This window comes from Cetorhinus maximus, chromosome 6, assembly GCF_964194155.1.
Source record: "Cetorhinus maximus chromosome 6, sCetMax3.hap1.1, whole genome shotgun sequence".
Classification (NCBI taxonomy): Eukaryota; Metazoa; Chordata; class Chondrichthyes; order Lamniformes; family Cetorhinidae; genus Cetorhinus; species Cetorhinus maximus.
Genome location: NC_135884.1, coordinates 8,825,975 through 8,852,377, shown reverse-complemented (window position 1 = coordinate 8,852,377; position 26,403 = coordinate 8,825,975). Strand labels below are relative to the sequence as shown.

General features: G+C 40.5%; 1 protein-coding gene across 1 annotated transcript in view; it reads left to right on the top strand.

Annotated features, from left to right (window-relative positions):
- The window catches only part of prkar2aa (protein kinase, cAMP-dependent, regulatory, type II, alpha A), a 270,284-nt gene extending 244,286 nt beyond the window's left edge, over positions 1-25,998 (top strand). The window contains exons 6-11 of the mRNA XM_078543146.1: positions 3,329-3,482; positions 13,827-13,928; positions 16,128-16,202; positions 18,361-18,426; positions 22,655-22,793; positions 24,159-25,998. Of these exons, the coding sequence (XP_078399272.1) occupies positions 3,329-3,482; positions 13,827-13,928; positions 16,128-16,202; positions 18,361-18,426; positions 22,655-22,793; positions 24,159-24,292 (670 nt within the window). The 3' untranslated portion in view covers positions 24,293-25,998. The remainder of the gene's footprint in view (positions 1-3,328; positions 3,483-13,826; positions 13,929-16,127; positions 16,203-18,360; positions 18,427-22,654; positions 22,794-24,158) is intronic.
- The last annotated feature ends 405 nt before the right edge of the window (positions 25,999-26,403 follow it).

Sequence of the window (26,403 nt, the reverse complement as noted above, 5' to 3'; positions counted from 1 at the left end):
GTGCATGTTTTTCTACCTTTTGGAAGGGAGACTGATGTAAACTCTGACAAGGTGAGGCCAACTATAAGTTCTCTTTAGCCCTGAAGAAGAGTCACACGGACTTGAAATGTTAAGTGTTTCTATCTCCACAGATGCTGCCAGACCTGCTGAGTTTTTCCAGCATTTTTTGTTTTTATTTCAAGCCAGTTCCTTCACTGTTGCTGGGTCAAAATCCTGGAACTCCCTCCCTAACAGCACTGTGGGTGTACCTACACCACATGGACTGCAGTGGTTCAAGAAGGCTGCTCACTACCACCTTCTCAAGAGCGATTAGGGATGGGTAATAAGTGATGGCCTGGGCAATAAATGATGGCCTAGTCGGAACGATGCCCACATCCCATGAATGTATGAGAAAACTGATTTATATTATGAAATGCATGCCTAAACAGAATATAATTTTCATTAAAATTCAATATTTTTACTGTCATATCTTGGAACATTAAAAGTAATAAATTGTGAAAACTTGGTTCTTGATATAGGCCTCAGTTCACTTTACAAGTCAGCTCTTGTTGAAGTGCCTGGCTCTAATCTTAGGGGGAAGAGGAGTTATTTGTCTCTAAGTATTTCAAATTCAAAACTACCTGCAGACTGTATTTTCCATGGAGACACGAATCGTTAAAGCTGATCTTCTTCCAGCTCAGTGTTGAAGACTGGCTGTTGAGCTGCCAATCAAAAATGCTATCTCTAATCAGAACCAGCCCCCTCCCCCATGCATGGATTCTACAAAGCCTGTTAAGTTAAAACTCTTGATGTGTTCAATGAAGGCATTCCAACATTGCGAGTGCATACACATGGAATATAGTAACAAACCCCGTACCCTGAACTTGTTATGTTATGTATGAAACACAGTTGAAGTATCATCTCAGCTGTTTGTGGCTAATAGACCTGATCTGCATTTGCAGATGACTTTAATGTTGCAAGTTAACTGTTTGGGGTTTGTGGAGAGGGTATATTTAGTTTAATAGCAATTAATTACTCATAGACCAAAATTTTGAAAAATGATGTTAGATCTTCATTCATTTTGTTCAAGTTTACATTCAACGAAGATTGAATAAAAGGAAGATTGAAGATGGAGAAAAGATGGCAAATAATTAAACAAAAGCTCAAGAAATAAAGCAGCCTGAAGTTGAGCAGCAAGATGAAAAGATTTGAAAGAAATACATTTCTACAGAAGACTTAATTGTCATAGCAAATCTAAAATTAACATTTCTCATGAGCAACACCCCAGAAAATTAAATAACAGAGATCAATACCTGCAGTAGATTTCCATTGGTGAACCTTGAAGAAATTCAGTATGAAATTTACCAGAAGAAATGTGCTGATATAAACTGAAATAGGATTCTTTTGTAGTACTTAGCTGGCTTTGAATGGCAGTAGTGTTTATTTGAACTTGACTTGCTGGAGAGTGTGTACTCCATTTGTGTATGGCCCTTGTGAAGCAGAGCCTTGTTACATAAATCCTGAAGTTACAGAGCTGCAAAATTATTTTTAACCCATTGCTGCTGTTAACTCCAGACGCTTTGAAGCAGCTAACTTTCAAAGTTTTCAGCTCACGTTCAATGAAACATGGCCCAAAATTACTGTGATAAAAACTAGCTCAATATTGTGAGTAATTTTAGTACTTCAAACATAGAGTAAGAATTTAACAAATTAAGTTTAGACACCCTAGCCTAAATGTCCTTCCTCCTCCCACCCCGCCCCCCATTCTCTTTTCCTACTCCTCTTCTGTTTTGATTATTATAACTGTGGATATCTACAACAGAGTGAAATAAAGTTCAATATTTGACTTATCCTTTCATTCTGTTCCTGCATAATGTTTATGCATTATGCTCTAAAGCTACATTTCTACCCATGCAAATTCCAAAAATGTTCTAATTGACAGTCATGCAATCGCTGTACATATAGACCGACGTTTGAATGAACTTTTACATTTTAAGCTAAGAAGCTAACAATTGGTTAAGTTATATGATTCTGGCAGCCCAGCCAAGATAATGTCCCTTGGTAGTGCAAGGGGTGAATCCTTTGATGAATAGCTGCTGTATGTATTTCTGAACAGCATGAATGTAGCTTTCTATGCATGAGTGGTCAAAGGCTTCTTCTAGTGTCGGACTATATGTAGACCAATAGACTGAGTTTTATTCCTTATCTGTGATAAATCAGGGTATTGGGGGAGGGAAGAAAAAATAAATCACCCTTCTTATCCTTAATTTTCCATCCAGTGACTGCTCCAAATAAAAAGGCCCATTTGTGGAAGTCCAGTGAAAGTAATACCTGGCTTAGCTGCGAAAGTCCTATGTGATCAAAAGTTTGCTAAAAGCCGGGCATAAAGGGCGGTAACTTGGGTGAGGTACTTGAAGGCAGTTGGTGCCTGTGCAACTAGTCCAGAAAAGAAGGGTAGAAAAATAATGGAAAAAATGCAGAAACTTACCCAGGTATAAATACTAGTTGTGTGTATTTAATCAAAATTTTTGATTTAAGAGGTGAAATTTCATACACATTGGTGACATTATGTACCTTTCTTCTGGAGAGCTTTTCACTGTATTCAGAGACCACTTTCAAAATTGCTTCCTTCCTCAACTTGAAATACTCAAGTAGTTACGATTCAGTGCTGCTATAATTCTAGAACAGGCTCACTGAATTAATTAGAAATAATATCTCTCATTACTAACTCCCAAACATAACATTTAATCCAAACAGACATGGTGAGCAACAAAGATGAGGCTGCTATTTTGTCAGCCAGTTCTGCTTTAAGACTCGTTTTATATTAGCGCATAACTGTTCCCTCAAAATTCTCTGCAGTTAAGTGGTTTCAGTTTTTTGCATTATCTTTGCCCTGCTGAATGCTGTTTTGCCTTTTCCTCCTTCATCTGTATCGGCAGAGTTATGGTGCCATGGCTATTCACCAATACCCCGTCCAAATCACCAAATGCAGGAGGCAACTTTAGATGTACACTGTTCAGCCAGGCTCTCCCTTCATGCACAAGCAGTGAGAGCCCTACTGCCAACACCACCTCAGATTTGAATTTGGGACTTTGCTGGACTGTGTGGCTTCAATCCACGTTGAACTTTGAATGTACAACTGAGCGATTGGAAGAGCTTCCTCCAAAATTTAATAGATGATTGATCTAACACCTGCAAGAAGCTAGCTGATGTTACCTTATTAATAAAAAAGGCTTCTCTCAAAGTTTTGAATGTTGGAGCCTGATTAAACTGTATTTAAAGCATGAAATGTACAAGATCTGAGTTTGCCAAAACGCTCAAACTTTTTCTCTCAAATCTCTCCTGACAGGGGTACATATGATATTTATGTAAAAAAAGATGGGAAACCTCTACTCGTTGGTAAATATGACAATCATGGCAGTTTCGGTGAGCTGGCACTGATGTACAACACTCCAAGAGCTGCTACAATTGTTGCTACCACAGAAGGAGCCCTCTGGGGGTTGGTAAGTAATGCTTTGTTATGATCAAGGATTCAAAAAGTGGCCCTTGTTTAAAGTGAAGGATACATATCTCTCGATATATATTTACAGCATATAAATATTTATGAAGGTTTGCCTAGTTCAGTTTTTATTGAACGCAATGCATTTCTAATCCCCTGAAATTGTGCTTATATTCACTATTTTGAAAAAATTAATTTTGTCAAATATGATTTTTTTAAAAAGCCTCGTTGCTAAAGTAAATATACAGGTACATCTTCCGTTGCATTACTCACACGCATTACTCACAGCTCAAGGATGAGGCTGCGTGTATTATGATCGACAGTGACCCTATCAGGCAGGGATGGAATTTCAGCAACAGGGATCGATCGAGGTGATCAGAGATTCTAAAGGAGTAGGAGCTTGTCTTAAAACTTGAGGCCCAAGGGAATGGGAAGCCTAAAGATGGTGACAGTAAAATAAAAAAGAAAAACTGCAAATGAAACACAAATATGGAAATAAAAATACCAAATGCTGAATATTAACAGCAGGGCAGTCAACCAAAGCATTAAAACCCATGTACTTTTCTGTACAGATGTTGATTGGCCGACTTGTATATTTTCTATAATTTTTATTTTTTTATTCATTCCTGGTGGTGATGGGGTTGCCAAGGAATGAGCTGCCGGATCAGGTGCTTAAGCATTGCTGAACTTGTTAGGAGATGTTTCAGAGATGAATTAGCTTTTTGGTTTGACGTTTTTGTTGGGCTGAGTGTTGAGATTGAAGTGGGAAACTATCATGGCAGCTGAAAGCAAACAATTTGTTTTCCCCTTTTCTGGCTCAATTGTTTTTGTATAATATAATTAGAACCAGTCAATGGAGAAAAATATGAAAAACATTTTGGTATCAATTAAATAGTGGAAACCCACAGAAAGCTCAAACACCAGTTTCCAGGTGCACACACTGGTCAAACAAAAATATCACGAGGGTATAATGAAATGGCTCTGGTACTGTTATTGTGTCCCTTGATTTTTTTGCTCATCAGATGAGTGATTTAAGAGGGAAAGTAAGTGCAGCCAAGCTTAATTTACTGCAGCTATGTGCATTGTCTGTAATTAAATGTGAGAATTGAGCATTTTATCCGTTCTGCCAGCCCACATGGTGCCATGGGTTTTGCCTGTATCCTTGTGTAGTGGCGGTAACTAACCAATGTGCAAGTACTTCAAATGCTCGTTTTCTGGCTTCTTCCCTATTTTGACAAGGTAACCATTTTAGGGTGTAACTCAAATTGCTTAAAGTTCAGAGTTCATGTATGACCTGATGCCAGATGGGAGCAGTTTGAAACCCCATGGAGAAAGTAGCCTCACACCATCTCGGGTCAGTTAATGGCGCCATCCTCCTCAAGTCTTTCCTCTGTCATCCAGCTGGGTTTGACTGCACTCAATTGATTCCATTCTTATCTATCTAATTGTGTCTAGCGAATCACCTGAAATATTTTCTCTTCCTGCTGCTGCACCATTACATCTAGTGTCCCTCATGGATCTATCCTTAGCCCCCTCCTATTTCTCATTTACATGCTGCCGCTTGGCAACACCATCCGAAAACACAACGTCAGTTTTCCCAAGCGTGTCGATAACACCCATCTTTACCTCTCGCGACTCCTCCACTCTCTAAATTATCAGACGGATTATCTGACATCCAGTACTGTATAAGCAAAAATTGCCTCCGATTAAATATTGGGAGGATTGAAGCCATTGGCTGTGGTCCCTGCAAAAATCTCTGTCCCTAATTCAGTGGCTAGGGAAAGATTGTTCTTTGCTTCCCATGATCTCTTTCACCATCGATCTTTCCCATCAGCTTCAGACTTTCTAAATCACAATTTCTTATTATGTGCCCAAGAAACTCCAACTGTCTCTTCCTGATCTTGGTCAGCAGAGTTCTTTTGGTCTCAGTTTCTCTTGTTACCTCTATACTTGACTACTCCAGTGCACTCTTGGCTGGCCTTCCAAATTCTACCCTCTGTAAATTTGAGGTCATCCATGTCCTTATTCATACCAAGTCCCACTCAACTATTTTGCTGTGCTTCATTTCATTCTTTCACATGATGTGGGCCTTGTTGGCAAGGCTAGTGTTTGTTGTCCATCTTGTCCATTGCCCTTGATGGTGGTGGTGCGCCGCCTTCTTGAACCGCTGCAGTGCATGTGTTGTAGGTACACCCACAGTGCTGTTAGGGAGGGAGCTCCTGGATATCGACTCAGCGACAGTGAAGGGATGGCGATATAGTTCCAAGTCAGGATGGTCTGTGGCCTGGAAGTGAGCTTGCAGCAGGTAGTGTTCCCATGTGTCGACAGGGTCTTTGTCCTTCTAGGTGGTAGAGTTAGTGGGTTTGACGGAGTGCTGTTGGAGGAGGCTTGGCAAGTTGCTGCAGTACATCATGTATATGGTACACGCTGCTGCCACTGTGTCGGTGGCAGAGGGAGTGAATGTTTACTGTGGTGTATGGGGTGCAGATTAAGCACATTGGATCCTTAGAAAACAACACACAGCTTTTAAAATTCTCATTGGCTTTCAGAACACTTCATTGCCTTTCCCCTTCCTATCCCTGTAATCTCCTCCAGCCAGATATCTGCACTCTGGCCACTTGAACATCTCTGATTTTAATTGCTCCACCATTGGTGGCTGTACTTTCAGCTGTCTAGGCCTGAAACTCTGAAATGACCTCCCTAAACCTTTCCAACTCTCCCCTCCTATAACACACTTCTTAAAACCTACCTCTTTGACTGAGCTTTTGGTTCATCTCCCTAATATCTCCTACGTAGTTTACAGAATTGTCACAGTGCAGAAGGAGACCATTTGGCCTATCATATCTGCACCAGCTCTCCAAATGAGCAATTCACCTAGTGCCATTCTCCTGCATTCTCCCTGTAACCCTGCACATTGTTGCTTTTCAAATAATCATCTAATTCCCTCTTAAATGCCTCAATTGAACCTGCCTCCACAACACTCTCAGGCATTCCAGATCCTAACCAATCGCTCTGTGAAAAAGTTTTTTCTCATATCACTTTTGCTTCTTTTGCCAATTACTTTAAATCTGTGCCCTCTCATTCTCGATCCTTTCACAAGTGTGAACTGTTTCTCCCTGTCTCCTCTGATTTTGAATATTTCTATCAAATCTCCTCTCAGCCTTCTTTTCTCCAAGGAAGAGTCCCAACTTCTCCAATCTATCTTCATAACCGGTTCCAGGGATGAGGAACTTCATTCTCGTAAATCTCTTCCCTACTCTTTCCAATGCCTTCTCATCCTTCCCAAAATGTGGCGCCCAGAACTGTACACACTGCTCCAGCTGAGGTCTAACTAGTTAGTGTCTTATACCAGTTCAGTACCACATTTTGCTTTATAAAGCTCCAGCGAAGCACTTTGGGACACTTTATTACATTAAAGGCACTATATAAATACCAGTTGTTGTTGTTTGATGGCCTATAAAGAATAATTGCAGTATGGTACCAAATTTGATCCATAAATGACTCGGGGCATGCGTTGGCCTTCCTGGACACTTGCACAGAGCTTTTTTTTTTAAATGCACCAAGACTGGGTACGTACACCCACCTACGCTATCAGTAGATTTCAATTCTAACAACAGAGCACAGCACCTAGAAATGCAGATCTGTGTCTTCGATCTAAAGGTATAAATCAGATATTGTTGGCAATGTTTGATGCTGCAGTAAAGTTGCCGCATCATACATTACCAGTGCTGCCTGAAGTTTAGAAAACCGTTAATGATCTAGGTAGGACAGTAGTCCGTGCAATTTTTTTTCCTAACGCAGGCTTGCTACTGTGCTGTAGAGTACCAGTCCTGGCTCGAGCCCTGGTTACTAAATCTAGCTTCTCTATGCAGTAATACCAAAGCAAAATGCTGCAGTTGCCGAAAGCTTAAAATAAAAACAAAAAATGCTGGAAATACTGGCCTGGCAAAATCTGTGGAGAGAAAAACTGAGTAAATGTTTCAGGTCAATGACCTCCATCAGAATTCTTACACCAACCCTGTTTCTATTGGCAGCATCAATGGAAAGAGAAACGGAGTTAGCATAAGAATTCTGACGGAAAGTCATTGACCTGAAACGTTAACTCTGTTCCTCTCTCCACAGATGCTGCCAGATCAGCTGAATATTTCCAGTATTTTCTGTTTTTGTCACTTTATACAATATAGTACTTATTTTCCAATTCAAACTAGATCGGCAGCTTTGATGGAAACTGGAAATTCATCCCAACACAGCCATCTGCTGGGCACTCAGAAGTACTGTACCAACTTATTTTGATATTAACACTTGACGAGAAGCACAGGAAAGGTAGACACCCAGAAGCTTACTATATATCTTCTGGAGTAGAAATGTTTAAACCTTTTGTAAAATGTTACAATTTTGCTTTTAAGGCAAGCAGAAATGATTTGCTTTCATGATTAGGAATGCTGGCAGAAAAGTTCATGTCAAATATTTGTGTTTGGATCAATTTTGATGCATAGCTTTTTGCTTTCTTTGTATCACATAGATGATAGGTTTTTAGCATGGGTAAAACTGTAACCAGTTCAAGCTTGATCACTATGGTATCTTTACTGAGACAAGGCTCAACCTTTTTTACCATGAGAATTTTTTTTACTGTGGTTTGTCATCATTGCTGTACATAAGAACATACAAATTAGGAGCAGGAGTAGGCCACTTGGTCCCTCAAGTCTGTTCCGCCATTTAATAAGATCATGGCTGATCTGATTTTAACCTCCACATTCCCAACTACCCCCAATAACCTTTCATCCCCTTGTGTATCAATAATCTATCTATCTCTGCCTTAAAATATTCAAAGACGCTGCTTCCATCATCTTTTAAGGAAGAGAGTTCCAAAGACTCTCAACCCGTTCAAAGAGAGCATATTTCCTCATCTCTGTCTAAATGGCTTATTTTTAAACAGTTTAAAAGAGTTACTATTTTTTATAACTGAGAGTCCATTACTTTTTTTTATGTTGCAGAGCAGGCTCGAGGGGCTGAATGACCATAAGACGTAGGAGCAGAAGTAGCCCATCGAGCCTGCTGCACCATTCAATGAGTTCATGGCTGATCTGATAATCCTCAACTCCACTTTCCTGCCTTTTCTCCGTAACCCTTGATTCCCTTACTGATTAACAGTCTGTCTATGTCAGCCTTGAATACACTTAATGACCCAGCCTCTACAGCCCTCGGTGGTGAAGAATTCCAAAGATTCACTACCCTCTGAGAGAAGAAATTCCTCGTCATCTCTGTCTTATGGGCGGCCTCTTACTCTGAGATTATGCCCTCTGGAATTAGACTCTCCCACAAGGGGAAACAACCTCTCAGCATCTAACCTGTCAAGCCTCTAAGAATCTTATATTTCAGTAAAGCCACTTTTCATTCTTCTAAACTCCAATGAGCACAGGCCCAACCTACTCAACCTTTCCTCATAAGAAAATCCCTCCATACCCAGGATCAACCCAATGAACCTTCTTTGGACTGCCTCCAATGCCAGTATATCTTTCCTTGGATAAGGGGACTAAAGCTGTTCACAGTATTCTAGGTGTGGTCTAACTAGTGCCTTGTGTAGTTTTAGCAAGACTATTTTTATACTCCATTCCCTTTGAAATAAAGGCCAACATTCCATTTGCCTTCCCTATTACTGCTGAACTTGTATGCTAGCTTTTTGTGACTCATGCACGAGGATCCCCAAATCCCTCTGTGCTGCAGCTTTCTTCAGCCGTTCTCCATTCAAATAATATTCAGCTCCTCTATTCTTCTTGCCAAAGTGTATAACCTCACATTTCCCCATATTATATCCGTCTGCCAAGTTTTTGCCCACTCATTTAACCTGTCTGTATCCCTCTCAACTTTTTGTGTCATCCTCACCACTTGCTTTTCCACCTATTTTTCTGTCATCTGCAAACTTGGTGATAGTACATTCACTTCCCTCATCCAAGTCATTAATATATTGTAAATAATTATGCCCCTGCACTGATCCCTGTGGCACTCCACTAGTTACAGGTTACCACCCTAAAAATGTCCCCCTTATCCCAACTCTCTGTCTTCTATTAGTTAGCCAATCCACTATCCATGCTAATATACTAACCCCAACACCATGGCATCTTATTAAGTAGCCTTATGTGCGGTACCTTATTGAATGCCTTTTGGAAATCCAAATATATTATGTCTACTGATTTCCCATTATCTATCCTGCTTGTCACCTCCTCAAAGAATTCTAATAAACTTGTCAGGCATCTTTTCCCCTTCATGAAGCTATGCTGACTCTGCTTGATTAGAGTATGCATTTCCAAATTCTCTGTCATTACATCCTTTATAATAGACTCTAATATTTTCCCAGTGACAGATGTTAAGCTAACTGGCCTATAGTTACCTGTTTTTTCTCTCCCTCCCTTTTTGAATAAGGGTGTTGTTACATTGGTACATATCTGTTGGCTGCATCTATTCCTACATGGGGTTGAAGTTTTTTCCCTATAGAGGTTGTCTTTTTTACTATGAGTGTTTGTTGCTTTTTTTACTGAGAGTTAGTCACTTTTTTTTACTGTCAGGGTTTGTTGGTTTTTTTTTACTGTGTAAGTTTGTTGGTTTTTTTTACTGAGGGTTTCTTTTTAACTGTAGCGGCTTGTTATGTTTTACTGCACCTGACAGCTTGTCATTTTTTGTTGTGACATTTTATCATTTTAATTCTAAAATTATTCCAGTTGCTCATCTGTTGCAGTCAGCCTTGCAGTTAGATAATCTTGCCATATAAATGAAAAAAATCTCTTCAATCTCCCATAGCATCATGCATGGGAATTCAAGTCCAAGCATAGTCTTCAGTGAAGTGAGATTTGAAGTTTGAGGTCAATTAGACCAAGAGGTACAAGCATAACTTGGTTTCTGTTTTAATGTCATACATATTCCGGCTTGTTATATTTTTAATATAAATTCTTTTGCTAGCTTGAACTGCAAACTGCTTATTTAAGCTTGTTATGTTGTAATGGCGTTTAGAACCAGAGTCATTATGGCACAGAAGGAGGCCATTTAACCCATCAAGTCCAAGCCAGCTTTCCGCTATTGGCACCCATGCTTTCAGTTGCCTGGGCCTTAAGTTCTGGAATTTCTTCCTTTTTCTTCAAGGCACTCTATATAATCTACCTCTTTGACCCCTGTCCTAATACCTCCTCATATTGCTTGGTGTCATATTTTTATCTGTTCCTGGTTCTCTCTGCTTACGGGGGCAATGGAAGTGGAGAAGATGAATGATTTAAGAAGCAAATTGGATGGGCACTTGAGAAAAATAAACTTGAAGGGTTATGGGGATTGAACGAAGGAATGGGACTGACTGTATTGCTCTTCAAAAAGCCGACTTGGACCCAATGGGCCAAGAGGCCTCCTCCTGTGCCGTAATGACTCTGATTCTAAAAGCCATTACAACATGACGAGCTTAAATAAGTAGTTCCCACTATAAAGCTGGCGAAGAAATTTATACTAATGTGACCAGTGAGAATGAATAAACTTGGGAATGAGCATGGCCAGAATTGGAGGAACACAGAGATCTGGGAGGGTTGTTGGATTAGAGGAGATTACAATGATGGGGGTTGGGGGCAGGGGGTGCGGCAGCGGGCAGGGTTGGGGTGGTGAGAGGTGGTGATGGCCATGGATGGATTTACATAGGAGGAGAATTTTAAAATCAAGGCTTTAATGTATTGGCAAGTATGTAGGTCAGCAAGCACAGGGGTAATGGGTACAGTACAGAAAGGTGTACAGCAAAGGAAGCCATTCTGCACATTAAAAGAGCTGGTACAGGCACAAAGAGCATGTTTTGTAATTGAATCTGCTTTCACCATCTTTTCAGGCAGTGCATTTGTAAATCTATCATGAAAACCACCTCTCCTACCTCTCTCATCACTTCCTCCGCTGCTGAAACCCTCATCCATGCCTCTAGCACCTCCAGACTTGATTATTCTGATACAAAAACAAAAATAGCTGGAAAAACTCAGCAGGCCTAACAGCATCTGCGGAGAGGAAGACAGTTAACGTTTCGAGTCCGTATGACTCATCGTCAGAACTAAAGGAAAATAGAAATGAGGTGAAATATAAGCTGTTTGAGGGGGGTGGGACAGGTAGAGCTGGATAGAGGGCCAGTGATAGGTGGAGGCAAAGAAGAGATTGCCAAAAATGTCATAGACAAAAGGACAAAGGGGTGTTGACGGTGGTGATATTAGCTAAGGAATGTGCTAATGGTGACATTAAGGGTAGAAAGCAGGACGAGCAAGTGACAGATAGTCCTAGTGGGGTGGGGTAGGGGGAAGGGATTGAAATAGGCTAAAAGGTGGAGATAAAACAATGGATGGAAATAAATTTAAAAATAATAGAAATAGGTGGGAAAAGAAAAATACATTAAAAAATATATATATATTTTAAAAATTATAAATTATTAGAAAAAAGAGGGATTGGAAAGGGGTTGGGGATGGAGGAGAGAGATCATGATCTGAAGCTGTTGGACTCAATGTTAAGCCTGGAAGGCTGCAAAGTGCCTAATCGGAAGATGAGGTGCTGTTCCTCCAGTTTGCATTGAGCTTCACTGGAACATTGCAGCAGGCCAAGGATGGACATGTTCTGATGTTCCACTTTAACCTCCCATCGTCTGAATTTCAGTTAACCCAAAAACTGGTTCTCTAACTTATTTTCCCTTCAGTATTTGCACTTCAGATGTAGAAACCCATTTATTTAACCAGTTTGTGTGCTTAACCAACACAATTGACTGTGCCAAATCAGTGCTTGCATGAGGCTGTCCTGGATGGTAGTTGGTGTTGCTGCAGGGCCTCCACTGGTAGGAGGGCTTAACAAAGGACTTAAGTTTACATAGGGAATTTCTGTTATCAGTGTTAATAAAGGAGCAAATTGATGAGAATTGCAGAGAGAAGATTTATATTTTATTGTTGAGCCATCTTATGGTGTCGCACATAGTCTGATGGTGAGGATGTGTAAGAGGGTGAAGGTGATTAGACTGGGCTAAGCAAATACAATTCACACTCTGAAGTTATTCATTCTTTCTTTGTATACAATATTTTGATATTATTTATAGTTAAATAAAAACACTTGCTGCAATTTTGGGAGCCAAGAAGCAGTGTTGAATGGAGAGTAGACGTTTCCCTGCAATACAGGCCCAAGAGCTGAGGGATGTAAGACTGAGGTTTTGTGTTGCTATAACTGGCTGAATGTGTAATTACAACATGACAAATCTAGAGATTGGAATTTGCAATGGGAATAGTTGCAACAAAAGAATTTAGAAAAAATGAAGGCAGAAATTAATTTTTTGTAGTGCACGCAGACATATGACCTTTAATGCTTTGTCGTAGATCTCTCGTGACATTGCTATTGATGAAAGTCGAAAGAGAGGCTTGCATTTATATTGTTTTTCACAGCCACCGGTTGTCTCAAAGCACTTTACAGCCAATGAAGCACTTTTGAAGTATGGTCACTGTTGTAATGTAGGAAATGTGGCAACTAATTTGCGTTCAGCAAACTCCCACAAACAGCAATGTGATAATGACCAAATGATCTGTTTTTTGTGCTGTTGATTGAGGGATAAATATTGGCCAGGACACCAGGGATAGCTCCCCTGCTGTTCATCGAAATGGTGCCATGGGATCTTTTACATTCACCTGAGTGGACAGACGAGGCCAAGGCTTGGTGGTCTCATTCAAAAGATGACATCTCCAACAGTGCAGCACTTCCTCAGTATTGCACTACAGTGTCAGTCTTGTTTTTGTGCTCAAGCCTTAGAGTGTGACTTGAACTTGGAATTTCGTGAATCAGAGACGAGCGAGCTGCCAACTAAGCCATGGCTGACGCTAGGATGAGTTATAGGATTCTGTGTTTTAAACCATAAAGCTTTTTATTCTATGTAGGGGACGAATCAAGGCCACTGATTTACAGTGACTGAATCAGTGATTCCATTAATATATTAAGAAAATTTTTACTGGTACACAGCAAAAAAACCTTTTATATATTACATATATATTCACTTACTTATTTAATTTTAATCCCTTCAATTCCTGAATATTAGCATCAAAAGCTAAACAAGTGGCAACCTTAATGAGACTTGCCTATTCATGCCAAAAAGCACTTGGAGAATTGAATATATCAATGCTTTTCATTACAAAAAAGGGCACCGGCCTCTAGAATACAAGCATGCCGATGTCTCTGTGTTTTGTACACAGACAAAAGGGGAAAAAATGGTTGCAATTCCTGGGACCTGTGACTTGAAGTACTCTTCTATTTAAAAATGTGGTGTTTTATCTCGGTTTTGATTTCCATCGGCTCATTGCCTTATCCTTCTTTGTAGGATCGTGGTACATTTCGACGAATAATTGTGAAAAACAATGCAAAAAAGAGGAGGATGTATGAAACATTTGTTGAATCAGTACCGCTTTTGAAATCTCTGGAGGTACAGTAATTTCATTTCACCTTACAGAACTAAACTTTTCCCCAATCTTTTGTCCATGACCTGTCAGCAGCTCGATGTCCAAATGCAGCATGAAGTGAAATCAGTTTTACCTCCAGTCAGATAAACAGAATGGGTATGTTTTGGTGTTGTGGGGAGGGGCTGGTAGAGTTGGTCAGGGTATAGGGTTTACAGTCTTTCTGCTTAAAAGAAATTCTAATGTTGCAAAAACCTCAGTCTCTTGATACTGCAGCTGACTGTTCAAGAGATTGGCATACCTTGGCATGAGACCTGTTTGACCACCCGCATCCGACAAAGATTTGCACCTGCCTTTATTGTCCAGGGCAAATGAACTGCCTTAAGGTACCCCCAATGTTATTCTATGGCAGCTGTTTGGAGGTGTATGTGAGCGACCTTCGACATTTCCCCAATTTTGATAGACCCATATTGACCAATACTTCAGTTACTATTTCTATGTTTTGTGTGTGTACTTTAAGTGTATTAATTACTTTAGACTTATATTAACAGGTTCCTCTCTGTGGTTCAAAAAGCACAAATAAGGGTGGTATAAATTTGGAACTTTCTCAATGATGGATGAATAAAAAAAGACCGGTTTACAGTCTAGGTTGATGCCGTCTCACGTGTGACATTGGGTCAAGTCTCAATTTGTATAACCGATTGCAAATACTGCATATGAAATCAGTGTTGGAGGGTTGGAAGGAGGCATTGGCTTCCCACCATGCTCGCTTGACCCAAAGACTCTGTTCTCCTCAAATATCAAAATCACTTGATGACAGAGACTTCTCCACATGGGCCTGTCCAAGGTTGTTTTTTTCCCATGTATTGGGATCCAGCTTGCAAGCTCTGAGGTTGGCTTTCAGATTGTCTTTATATCTAAGTTTGGGATGTCCTGTGGCCAGCTGGCTGTAGAATCCTGCATGCGAACCACATGATCGACTCAGCGAAGCTGAGCTCTGAGTATGCTGTCGTACCAGGTATGCAGGACTTTGCAAGAACCTCGGTTCTGGGGATTTTGTCCTACCACCTGATGTTGCAAATAGGGCTCAGACAACGAAGATGGAATGCTTCTAGTTGTGTGTGCTGGTAGGTTGTCCAAGTCTTGCACCCATAAAGAACCTTTTTTTTCTTTATTCTTTCACGAGGGCATCACTGGTAAGACCAGCAGCCCATCCCTATTGCCCTTCAGAGGGCAGTTAAGAGTCACCCACATTGCTGTGGTCTGGAGTCACATGTAGGTCAGACCAGGTAAGGTCCTGGTAAGGACGGCAGATTTCCTTCCCCAAAGGGGCATTAGTTTCATGGTCACTATTACTGAGACTAGCTTTATAATTCCATTAATTGAATTTAAATTCCACCAACTGCCTTGATGGAATTAGAATCCATGTCCCCATGTTCCCAGACCATTAGCCTGGATCTCTGGGTTGCTAGTCCAGCAACATTACCACCATGCCACCATCCCCACTGATGTAAGAACCACTGACTGGCAGACTTTGATCTTTGTTCTGAGACAGACTCCATGCTCTTTCCAAAGTCTATGGGAAAAATTTGAGGGGGGGTGGTGGTGGGGGGGAGGTAGGTGCGCAGGTGGGTGCCGCCATTTTACGTGAGCGGGCTAATTAAGGCCCGCCCAGCGTGACGTCAGTAAAAGTCAAGGTAAATAACAAAGCTCAGTTATGCGCTCCCTGTATGGACAGGGGGGGGGATGGATTCCCTCAGCCGGGAATGTGCTCTTTCGCGCATGCGCACGATAGATCACACATCTCCCTGAGGCTAAGTACTGCCTCAGGGAGATTGGCTCGGAATTAAAATTTGTAATACAAAAAATTTCCTTGACCTCCCATCAAGTGACACTGCCACATGAGTTGGGACATGTCCATAACTTTTACTGAAACCTTTAATAAAAATTTAAATCCCTTATGAAACTTCATCCTGCCCATGGACTCATAAGGAGTTAGGTCAAAGATCAGTCATGATCTCAGTGAATGGCGGAACAGATTCTCGGAGTTAAATGACCTACCCTGTTCCTTATGCTCTGAAAACTACCCAACTCTCAACATGATGTTTAAACCTTTCTTGATTACATTGCAATAATATCCAAAGTATTTGTTTTCAGTTTAACTGAGCTTTGTTAGTTACCTTGAATTTTACTGACATTCTCTGTAATAATTATTTGCGTTTCAGGCTTCAGAAAGAATGAAGATTGTTGATGTAATAGGAGAGAGATCATATCAGGATAATGAACTTATCATTTCACAGGTAAGGAGTTGGTTTACCTGATATCAAATTAGCTCTATTACCTACAAAAGCAAAATACTGTGGATACTGGAAATCTGAAATAGAAACTGAAAATGCTGGAAATAGTCAGCAGGACAGGGAGCATCTGTGGTGAGAGAAACAGAGTTAATATTTCAGATCACTGACTTTCATCAGAACTGGGAAAAGTTTTTGCTTTCAGATGGCAGCTGTTCATCATTCTGCCATTCAGTCCTCCTCTAGACACATCTGCTGTTTCTTCACTTCCATTGCCATTCCCTTTGGCCTTGCACCACAACATTTTTGTTATCTAACTTTTCCTGTCCACCACCTTATCACAGACCTTCCCATTTGTTGTATTTTCACCATTCTTCCTTCAACATGCTTAAAACGTTTCCTAGTCCTGATGCAAATGATCATTCTTCATATGTGAATGTGAGTCAGCTGTTGAACTGCAGGGGGCATCACAACAGTTTTGATTGAGTCCTCATCTAATGGCCACGTAAGAGCACTTCTGGTAGGTGATCATTTGTTGGTAATTGGGTGTAGCACCCTGGTTTGTTTTCCCATCCCTTATGTAGGGCTGATGAGATGAATCGTACCGCCTGGCTGAAATCAGATAACTCTGCATGGACCGCAAATCAGACCTAAAATCTCCATGCTCTGTGCGATTCAACTGCTTAATGCTTTAAAAAATGCTGTGATACTGGGGATAAGCAACTTACAAACTAAATATTCCAGAACTCAGTTGTTTAATAAATGGATAATTCAAAGCCGATGCTGATCTTTAAGTTTGGTATATCACTCATTGCTAGGATGTGCACATTTTTGGCAAGGCCGGCATTTATTGCCTATTCGTGAGAAGCTGGTGAAACAGCTGAGTAGTTTGCTAGGGCACTTGAGAATCAACTAAATCCATGTGGGACTGGAATTGTACGTAGACCAGACTGAGTATGGATGGCAAATTTCCTTCCCTAGAAGACATTAGTTGGATTAATCCTGGAGATTCTGAAATCACAAATTATTTCAGAATGGAACAAATAAACTAAGATTCAAGACAGAGATCAATAGATTCTTGGATACTGAGGGAATTGAGGGAACTAGAATAGTGCGGGAAGGTGGAATTGAGGTCAAAGATCAACCATGATGGTGTTGGATGCCAGAGCAGGCTTGAAGGGCCAACTGGCCGACTCATGCTGCTATTTCTTACGTTGTATTCTTAGCAGATTTCAAAGATTGTCAGTCCCAAACACCTTTATGTGCGGAAAAAATAATCTTTGTTTCTGATGAGAAGTTCATGAGCCTCTAACCCCTCTCTTGCAACCTTTCTTGTTTCTTTGCTTTGTCAATGCTGCTACAGCCAGCTATAACTAGCACTTATTGTTCTTCTAAAGTTTGAAATATAGTGTCCAGCCCCTGTCTTGCAGCCCTTGCCCTTATCTCATTGCCTAGTAATCAGAACTGGTCAGCAGGCTCCTTCTCCAGTGTACTCTTTCATATAATCTCTAAACTGTGGAAATACTTACCTCCATCAGTGCTTCTCAGTGTCCTGAAAAATGGGCATTGATCAGTTGGCCCATGAGTACTAACAATTCTGAGACTGTCCAAATTCACTCCACATCCAGACAATGGGGAAAGCTTTTGTGCTATTAAACTGGACTGGTGTCAAATTCTGACCCTAAAGGTACAAAGGAACAGGAATAGATCATTCAGCTCCTCAAGCCTCTAATGCCTCTCTACCTCAACTCTCTTTGTCTGCCTTTGTTCTCTATCCCCAAAAACCCTTGCCTAACAAACCTATCAAGGTCAGCCTGGGAAATTTTCAGTTGACCCCAGTATCTATTTGTGGGAGCGAGTTCTAGATTTTCACTACTTCCTGGTTTCATTTGTAGATGGCCAAGCTCTAATTTTAGATTATTCCCTCTTGTTCTGCAGGAACGGAGTCTGAACCACTGCCCTATTGTTTTATGTTCATAAAATGTTTGTAAAATTATCTGCAGGAATTGGAAGTTTATTCTATTGGATATCTTAATTCTTACAGCAGTTAAGTGAATGCACATTACAAGATTTGAGTAACTGTACAGTTTTACCCTTAATACAACAATTTGCTGTGAGGTTGCAATTTAAAAATGAAATCTGAAACCTCTTCATTTTTACACAGGGTGATAAAGCAGACTGCTTCTTCATTGTAGAATCGGGCGAAGTGAAGATCATGATCAAGAGCAAGGTAAGAGATTTCACTACCACAGGCAGAGAACAAGTGATCACATATTACAGTTACAAAAACAAAACACAGCAGATGCTGGAAGTACCCAGCAGGTCAAGCAGTGTTTGTTGTGAGAGAAAAGAGTTAACATTTCAAGTCAATGACATTTCATTGGTACTGGAAAAGGTTAGAGATTTAACCTTTTAAGCAAGTGCAGAATCAGAGAAAATGAATGGATGGGTGGGTAGGGGCAGGGAGCAAAAACAAAGTGTAAGGTCCGTGAGGAGTGGTTAAATGACAAAATATGACAAGACATAGATGGGTGGTAACAGGATCATAAAGCAGAGTTATTACCAGCATCTGCTGATTGAGAAAATTGGAGTGGTGGGTTACCATCTAAAATTGTTGAACTCAGTATTGAGTCTAGAAGGCTCTAAAGTGCCACATTGAAAGCTGAGGTGTTGTTCCTCGAGCTTGCCTTGTGCTCCATTAGACTCCGAGGCTGAGGCCAGAGTGGGGTGAAGAATTAAAGTGGCAAGCGACCAGAAGATCAATTACACTTGAGGATTGAATGGAGGTGGTTAGCAAAGCAATGACCCTATCTACATTTGGTCTCATCAGTGTAGAGGAGACCAGATTATGGGTAGATGCTATACTAAATTGTACAAGTAAATTGCTGTTTCACCTGGAAGGACTTTTTGGGGTCCAGGAAAATGGGAAGGAGAGGAAATGGCAGGTGTTGCATCTACTGCGCTTACATGGGAGGGGAAATGGATGTTAGGGGTGATAGAAGAGTGGATCAGGGTGTTAATGCCTGACTCATGAATATGAAGACGGCATTAGTGATACACACCGCCACTCCTGACATGATATCCTAGCTTGACCACCTTGATGTAAATATTGTAGATGTTGCTCTGTAACCAGGCTTATGAAAGAAGAATGGTGTTGCAGAGGGGAATAATGTGTGGTGGCAGCATCTCACGAGCTGTTGCAAATGGTGGAGTATTTGAATATGGGAGCTGGAAGGAGAGGACGTGGAGGTTCTGGGAGTGAGGAGAAAGAATGAGGGTAGAAGTATGGGAAATGGGACATAAATGGTCTCAGACCCTGTCAACTGTAGTTGAAAGGAGTCCTTGGCTGAGGCAAAAGAAAGACTCTATTAGAAACACTGATGTGGAAGGTGGCATTGTCAGAATAGATGCACCATCAAGCGAGAAATTGGAGAATGGGATAGAGTCCTAACAGGAAGATGGTGGGAGGAAGTGTCATCAAGATAGCTGTAGGAATTTGTGAGCTTATTTTAAATATTGGTGGTTGCCTATTCCCAGAAATGGAGATAGAGAAGTGGAGGAAGGGAAGGAAAGTGTTGGAAATGGACCACATGAAGGCAAGAGAAGACTGGAAATTAGAAATTAGCTTTAATTAAAATGTCCCATTCAGAGCTAGAACAGGAAGTGGAACTGATATAGTCATCTATGTACTAGAAAAAGAGGCATGGCAGTAAATTTTAATAGGGCTGGAACAAAAGTTGCTCCATTTATACCACAAAAAAGCAGGCATAAAGCGAAGAGTCATGTGGGTTCCCATCATGGCACCCTTTATTTGGAGGAATTAAATTAAAGGAGGAGTTGTTCAATGTTAGAACCAATTTAACCAGGCAAAGGAGGATGGCAATGGATGGGGACTTTTTAGGCCCTGTTAAATGAAGAAGTAGAGAGCTCTCAGGATCTTTTGTGAAGAATGGAGCTGTAGAGGGACTAGGTGTCCTTGGTCAAAAGAAGACGGTCAGGGCCAAGAAACTGGAAACTGTTACAGTGGTGGAGGTTGACGGAAGAGTTGTGACTGTAGTTTGGAAGAGACTGGACAAAGGGTGAAAACATAGAGTAGAAATGAGCAAGAAAAAAGCTCTGTGTGCTGGGAACAAGCTGAAATATTGGGCTCAGTTGGGAAAACCTGTTTGGGGATCTTGGGAAGGAGGTGGAAACAAACTGTACAGGATTAGGGACTATGAGGTTGGAGACCATGGAGGTAAGATCTACAGAGGAGATGAGGTCTACAGAGGAGATGAGTTAAAGTAATGGTCAGGGAAACGATAGCTTGATGTCTGGGGATTGGAGTTTTAAGGTGCAGGTGTCGTAGATCAGCATATGTAAGCTTAGAAAACTATTCGCCAGTCAACAACAATGGCACATTTGTCAGGATTAGATCCAAGCAAATGGAATGCAGCGAGTTCTTGAAGCATGTTTTAATCAGAGTGAACGAAGGGAATAGAAAAAGTGACATAAGCAGCGGTTCCCAATGGAAAGCTCGAGAGAGAGGGCAAAACCGCTGGATGAGAAATTTGAAGATGTGGTGGAGGGAGGGTACAAGGGTCCACTGTTGGAGGTATAAGGACTCTCAGGCAAAGATGTGGACATGAAGGCAACGGAAGAAGAGCTCCATCATGTTGAGGTTGACATTCAGTGAGGTGAAGAGTGTAATGGGCTGAAGCTGAGACCTTTTGCTGAGAACTGATCATTCGGGGTCAGAGCCAGGAAGCTCATGGGGATATTGAAAACCTGGCAAAGGATGAGACTAGAACTTGCTGAACTTGTTTATGCTGTTCGGGCATAGTGAGTTACCCATTTCTCGCATGCTACCTAGCATTATACTTGAAGAAAAGGTCCAGGTATAAGTTGCCTGCATTTACTGACACCAACTTAGATTTATCAAACACCATTAATGTAGCAAAATCTGTTAAGGGTTTTAAGTAGAAGCTTAATGAGAAAATGGGGACGGAAGGCTGGTGGAACACACATGGCTGAGGCAATGGAAGGATTTAAATGAGAATTTTAAATTTGGGACACTGAGGAAATCATAAGGAAATTTTCCTTCATGACCTGTTTTCAGTGTGGAGTTGATGTTAGATAGGATACAAGCAGCAAAGCTTTGGGTGAGCTAAAATTTATAGATGATGGGAGACTAGACAGGAAGGCATTAGTGTAATAGCATGATCAAGGGTTTCATCATGAAATAGGTTCAGGTGAAGGTTGAAGTAAGTGGTCTTTATGATGCTTACTGTATGGGGCTGGAACATGGGGTCAAACAAGATATCAAGGTTACCAACAGTTTGATTCAACCTGAGAGTGTCCCTAGTGGAGGCTGGAGTTAGTGACAAGGGTACTGAGTTTGTAGTAGGGACTGAAGACAAAAGCTTTGGTTCCCAGAGTTTAGTTGGAGGACATTACAGTTCATCCAATACTTCATGTTGGACTTGAAGTCTGACAGCACAAAGGTGGGTCGTGGGGGCGGTGGTCAGGAGGTACAGCGGGGTATCATCAGTGTGCGTGTAAAACAAAATGAGCACAGTCCCAGCTTACAATTGGGGCAAATTGAGGAAGGGGCGAAAACCTGATTAGAGGGATTTTAACAGAGTTGCAGCAAATCCTTCAAGGCCTTTGAAGTGGAAGAGGAGATTGGAGACAGGGCAGGAGATAGCAGAGATGGGGGGTAGGATGACAGCAACTTTGAAAAGGAGAGGGACATTCTAAGCCTTATTGGAGCTGCTGCTTCTGCTTCTAGATTGGGAGATAGAAACTGAGATTATGGGGAGTCCAGAAATCAAGAACAAAAATATATCAGCCTAATGGCATACACAGATGAACAGCATGTGAAGGAAGAAGGTAGGTTAAATGCAGGGTAGGACAGCTGATGATGGACCACATGAGAAATTTGACCTGACTTTGTTTTTCAGATGTTAGAGAAACTCTATGCATTTGGCAGTAATTTCTATCTCTGTTCATTGTAGCTATACTTACTTATACATTGTGAATGTATTTATTACAGCTTTATTACAGCAATCAAAATGCATTGACAAACTTTAACCTTTTAGCAAAAGGTGCCTCTTTTTATTGGTAAATACATTGACACAATTCTTTGTAGTTTGCCCGTAAATAGTTTTCAAAAACTCGGATTGCCTTTTTTAGATTTGGATGGTTGAACCTTGATTTATGTTTCTGAATACCTGTATGTGAACTTCAATTTGGAGATCTAATTGGAGGGAGTAGAGTGGGTGCAGGGTTAGGAAATAATGTGGATTAAAATTTGGTTATGGGTCCTCAAAAGCTGAACTTTCGCGTGCACATTTCTTCAGAGAACCCTTGTAGTACAGTAATTCAGTGCTTTCTTAACCTGTTTTGATACAAACTGATTGTACGTTTATTTCTCTATTACCCAATGTACTCAACCTCCTGTATCTGGTTTTCTCAAGACACAGGCAGATCAACAGGATAAGACAGAGGTAGAGATTGCCAGATGTACCAGGGGGCAGTATTTTGGAGAGCTAGCACTGGTTACCAATAAACCCAGAGCAGCTTCAGTATATTCTGTTGGAGAAGTCAAATGCTTAGGCAAGTATTGTTTACTTTCCACTTTTAACTTGTTGTTAAGTCTGATAGAATCTAGTTTTCCTTCAAAAAAAGCCATTCATTCCAGTTGACTTTTTTTTGTAATGGATTTCTGTGATAATTGAATCTTTTCCATATGCGCATCCAAATCTCATTATGCTGTGGATACCCTATCACAATCCACAGGCGATCTTCAGACTTCACTTTATAAGTCTATTCTATAGGGATAAGAACATAAGAAATAGGAGCAGAAGTACACCATTGACCCCTCGAGCCTGCTCCACCATTCAATATGATCATGGCTGATCTTTTGCCTCAACTTCATTCTCCCACCTGCTCCCCATACCCCTTGATTCTTTGAGAGATCAAATATCTGTCTATCCCAAACTTGAATATAATCAATGCTGGAGCAATCACAACCCTTTGTGTAATGAATTCCAAAGTTTCACGACGCTCTGAATAAAGAATTTTTTTTCTCTTCTCAGTCCTAAATGATCAACCCCTTATCCTGAGCTTGAGCCCCTCTGTTCTTGGTTCCCCAGATAGGGGAAACAACCTCTCTGTCAAGCCCCTTTATAACCTTGAATGTTTCAATGAGATCACCTCTTATTCTTCTAAACTGCAAAGAGTATACTGCCAATTCACTCAGCCTTTCATCATTGTACAACTCTCTCAATCAAGGAAACATTCTAGTGAATCTTCGCTGTACTGCTTCCAATGCAAGTATATCCTTCCTTAAATATGAAGACTAAAACTGCGCATAGTTCTCCAGGTGTGGTCTCACCAAAACCCTACATAATTGCTGCAAGTTTTCCTTATCCTTGTATTCCAGTCCCCTGGCAATATAGGTCAACGTGTCATTTGCCTACTAATTGTTTGCTGTATCTGCACGCTAACTTTGGAGGAACATAGGTGAAAATACACTAAAGCTCGTACAGATTGAGCACCTCGGCTGGAGTCAAGGTTCGCAAAGCTACTTAGCATGCAGAAAAATTCTGATACCGCCGGTTTTCAGATAGCTGGATTTGAGGCACCCTACCTGTAATGTAAGACCACGATTTGCAAAGTTACTGTGTTATGTTTTGTTTATTTCATATTATACATGATACTTGAGAAAATAATCTAGGCTAATCTAGTTTCAATACCGTACTGAAGGAGTGTTTCATTTAAAGCTCTAGAGTGCTGAAGAGAAAGGCAAAATACTGTTGTTGGCTCTTGATTTGACCCTTTTTTCCCCACTTGTGTCTTCCCTGGTTTTTGACCTCCTACATTATTCTAACCAAGTTCATACGTAAAATACTTTGCAGACTCAAAGCAGTGAGTTTATTATGTTTTTTTAATATGATTTTTTTTGTCCCCTCTTTGCAGTGATGGATATTCAAGCATTTGAAAGATTGTTAGGCCCTTGCATGGACATCATGAAGAGAAATATAGTGAATTATGAAGAACAACTTGTCTCCTTGTTTGGTACCAGTTTGGACTTGGAGAATCCTGGTATATAGGCACGTTGTTATCCAGTGCCTTCTCAGTTTGATGAAAGCAAAGTGAAAATTATCCACACACACAAATAAAACTCCCCACAGAAAAATAAATCGCAGTAAATGGGCAAAGCAGCATTGTCTGGCTCTTACCATCCCGTCGGGCAACTACGATGTAATGATGAAATACATTACCGCCCAGCCAGGGATGGGAAAATGTGTGGCATATGTTTGTATTTTTTTGTTATCTGCCTTCTTGGGTTTAAAAGCATATATTCTGTATCCTGATTTTTTTTCCAAAACCAGAAAAAAATGTTGATTTATGAATTATCAAACTGAACAACAACAGACAAATACTAAATGTAATTTTTGATAAGATGAAATGGATGAGATTCAGTGTTCCTTTGTTACTTCTATAAGTAGGTGAAAAGTTCTTGCCAAAAAGCTATAAAAAAAAAACTGATTGTTGTAAAGCTTTGATCGCTTCAGTGGTTTCACCACTGAGTGTTACATTGAAAAGTATTTGGGATAGGTGTTATGTTTCATATAAAGTGTTATAAAGATCCCTAAATTGTGTTAAACAAAGACCACAGGAGCTGCTTGAAATCAAGGGGTTTCTAAAATGCAAGTTGTGCATCCATCGTGGGTATTCAGCATGATACAGATCCACAGTATGAAATATCCAGAGGTCAGATGACAAGTGATGACCTTGAAGAACAAGAAGGGTGAAAAAATTGTCAGTTTGTACAATTAGAGCAGTTCAGCTTTATAACCAGTCTCCAGTTTGTTGCTCTGTACAGTTAACAACACACACGTGCTCAAAAAACAGTGCTGTTCCTCTCCACGGTGTTTCAGTTAAAACTTTTGTCAAGGTGATACACAGCTGTCACTTACTGTAACTTTTTCCCCTCTTTTAGTTGAAATTTTTCAATGGGCTTGGGTTGAATTGTGTATTTTATTTAACGAAGGAGCTTTCTCATGTGCAGTGGTTATCTGGCACACCTTGTGCATGTTACATGTGGCTGCTATAGCTAGCAGTTTACATTACTAGACAGTTTCTACAAGCAAAAACAAATTGAAGAATGTTGTGCTTTTTGATCTTTTGCTTCTATTTTGTTCTAATATTTGTCTCATTTTTCCTTCCCGATGCCTCCTGCATCTATACAATGCTTAGGTCAGGAAGGATAGAGAGCTCACCAGACAGGTGTTCAGGAATTGGTACAATTGAGTGATGTACAAGAATCGTCCCTGTCTGCTCTTTTTTGCAGCCCAGACTATTCCATGACCTATTTGCTCCACTTCAAGGAAATGTTGAGCAGCCTAGTTGAGACTAGCATTTGAGATGTCGTATCTTAGAGCTCAGTCTCGTATTCAAGAGTCATGGAGTGATAAACTGTAATTACGAAAAGCTCTTGAGGATTGAATGTGTGACCAGAATCATTAACAGTACTGTCCCACAGAACAGAAGTACCTACAGTCATTGAATTATGAAAGTGGTTGTTGATCTTAGCCGAAGATTTTTTTTTAATTAATGTGGTGTAACTAGTTACAATGAAGTGATTACAGCCATCATTTTATTCAGAACCACATGATTTCTTAAAACTTCAAATTGAGAAGTTCCCAGATCTTAAGGTTTAGAAAATTTTGATTAAGGTCACTTTTTTATGTTGAGTGTATATTTCCTTCAACAAACCTATGGTTCACCCTTCAATAAATCTAAAGTGTAATGATTTGTTTTTCTTATTGGGACAGTATTGGTAGATTCTGAAATACTGGTAAATAAGCAAGAAGCTGCTGTGAGAATTAACCAAACTTTATTACATAAGTTTCTTGCATCCCTAATTGCATCCTAAGTATTTGGCTTGCCAGACTGGTCCTGGGTTTAATCCCCCAGTCTGTGTTGAATTAAATCATCTGAACCTGCTTGCAAGTAGAGATCAGTAAAGGTGCTCAGCATTCCTGGGTTATGTAGAAGAGAGCTGGCTGTCATTTCCACTCTTCATCATTATCCAGCTGAGAATTGGTCATTTGGCAAGAGCAGGTTCATGCTTGCTGGGGTCAAATATCCTGTTAGCATTCATTACTGAGACTCATGCATGAAGAATCACCACCAGACCGTGGTACAGAAGGGCAAC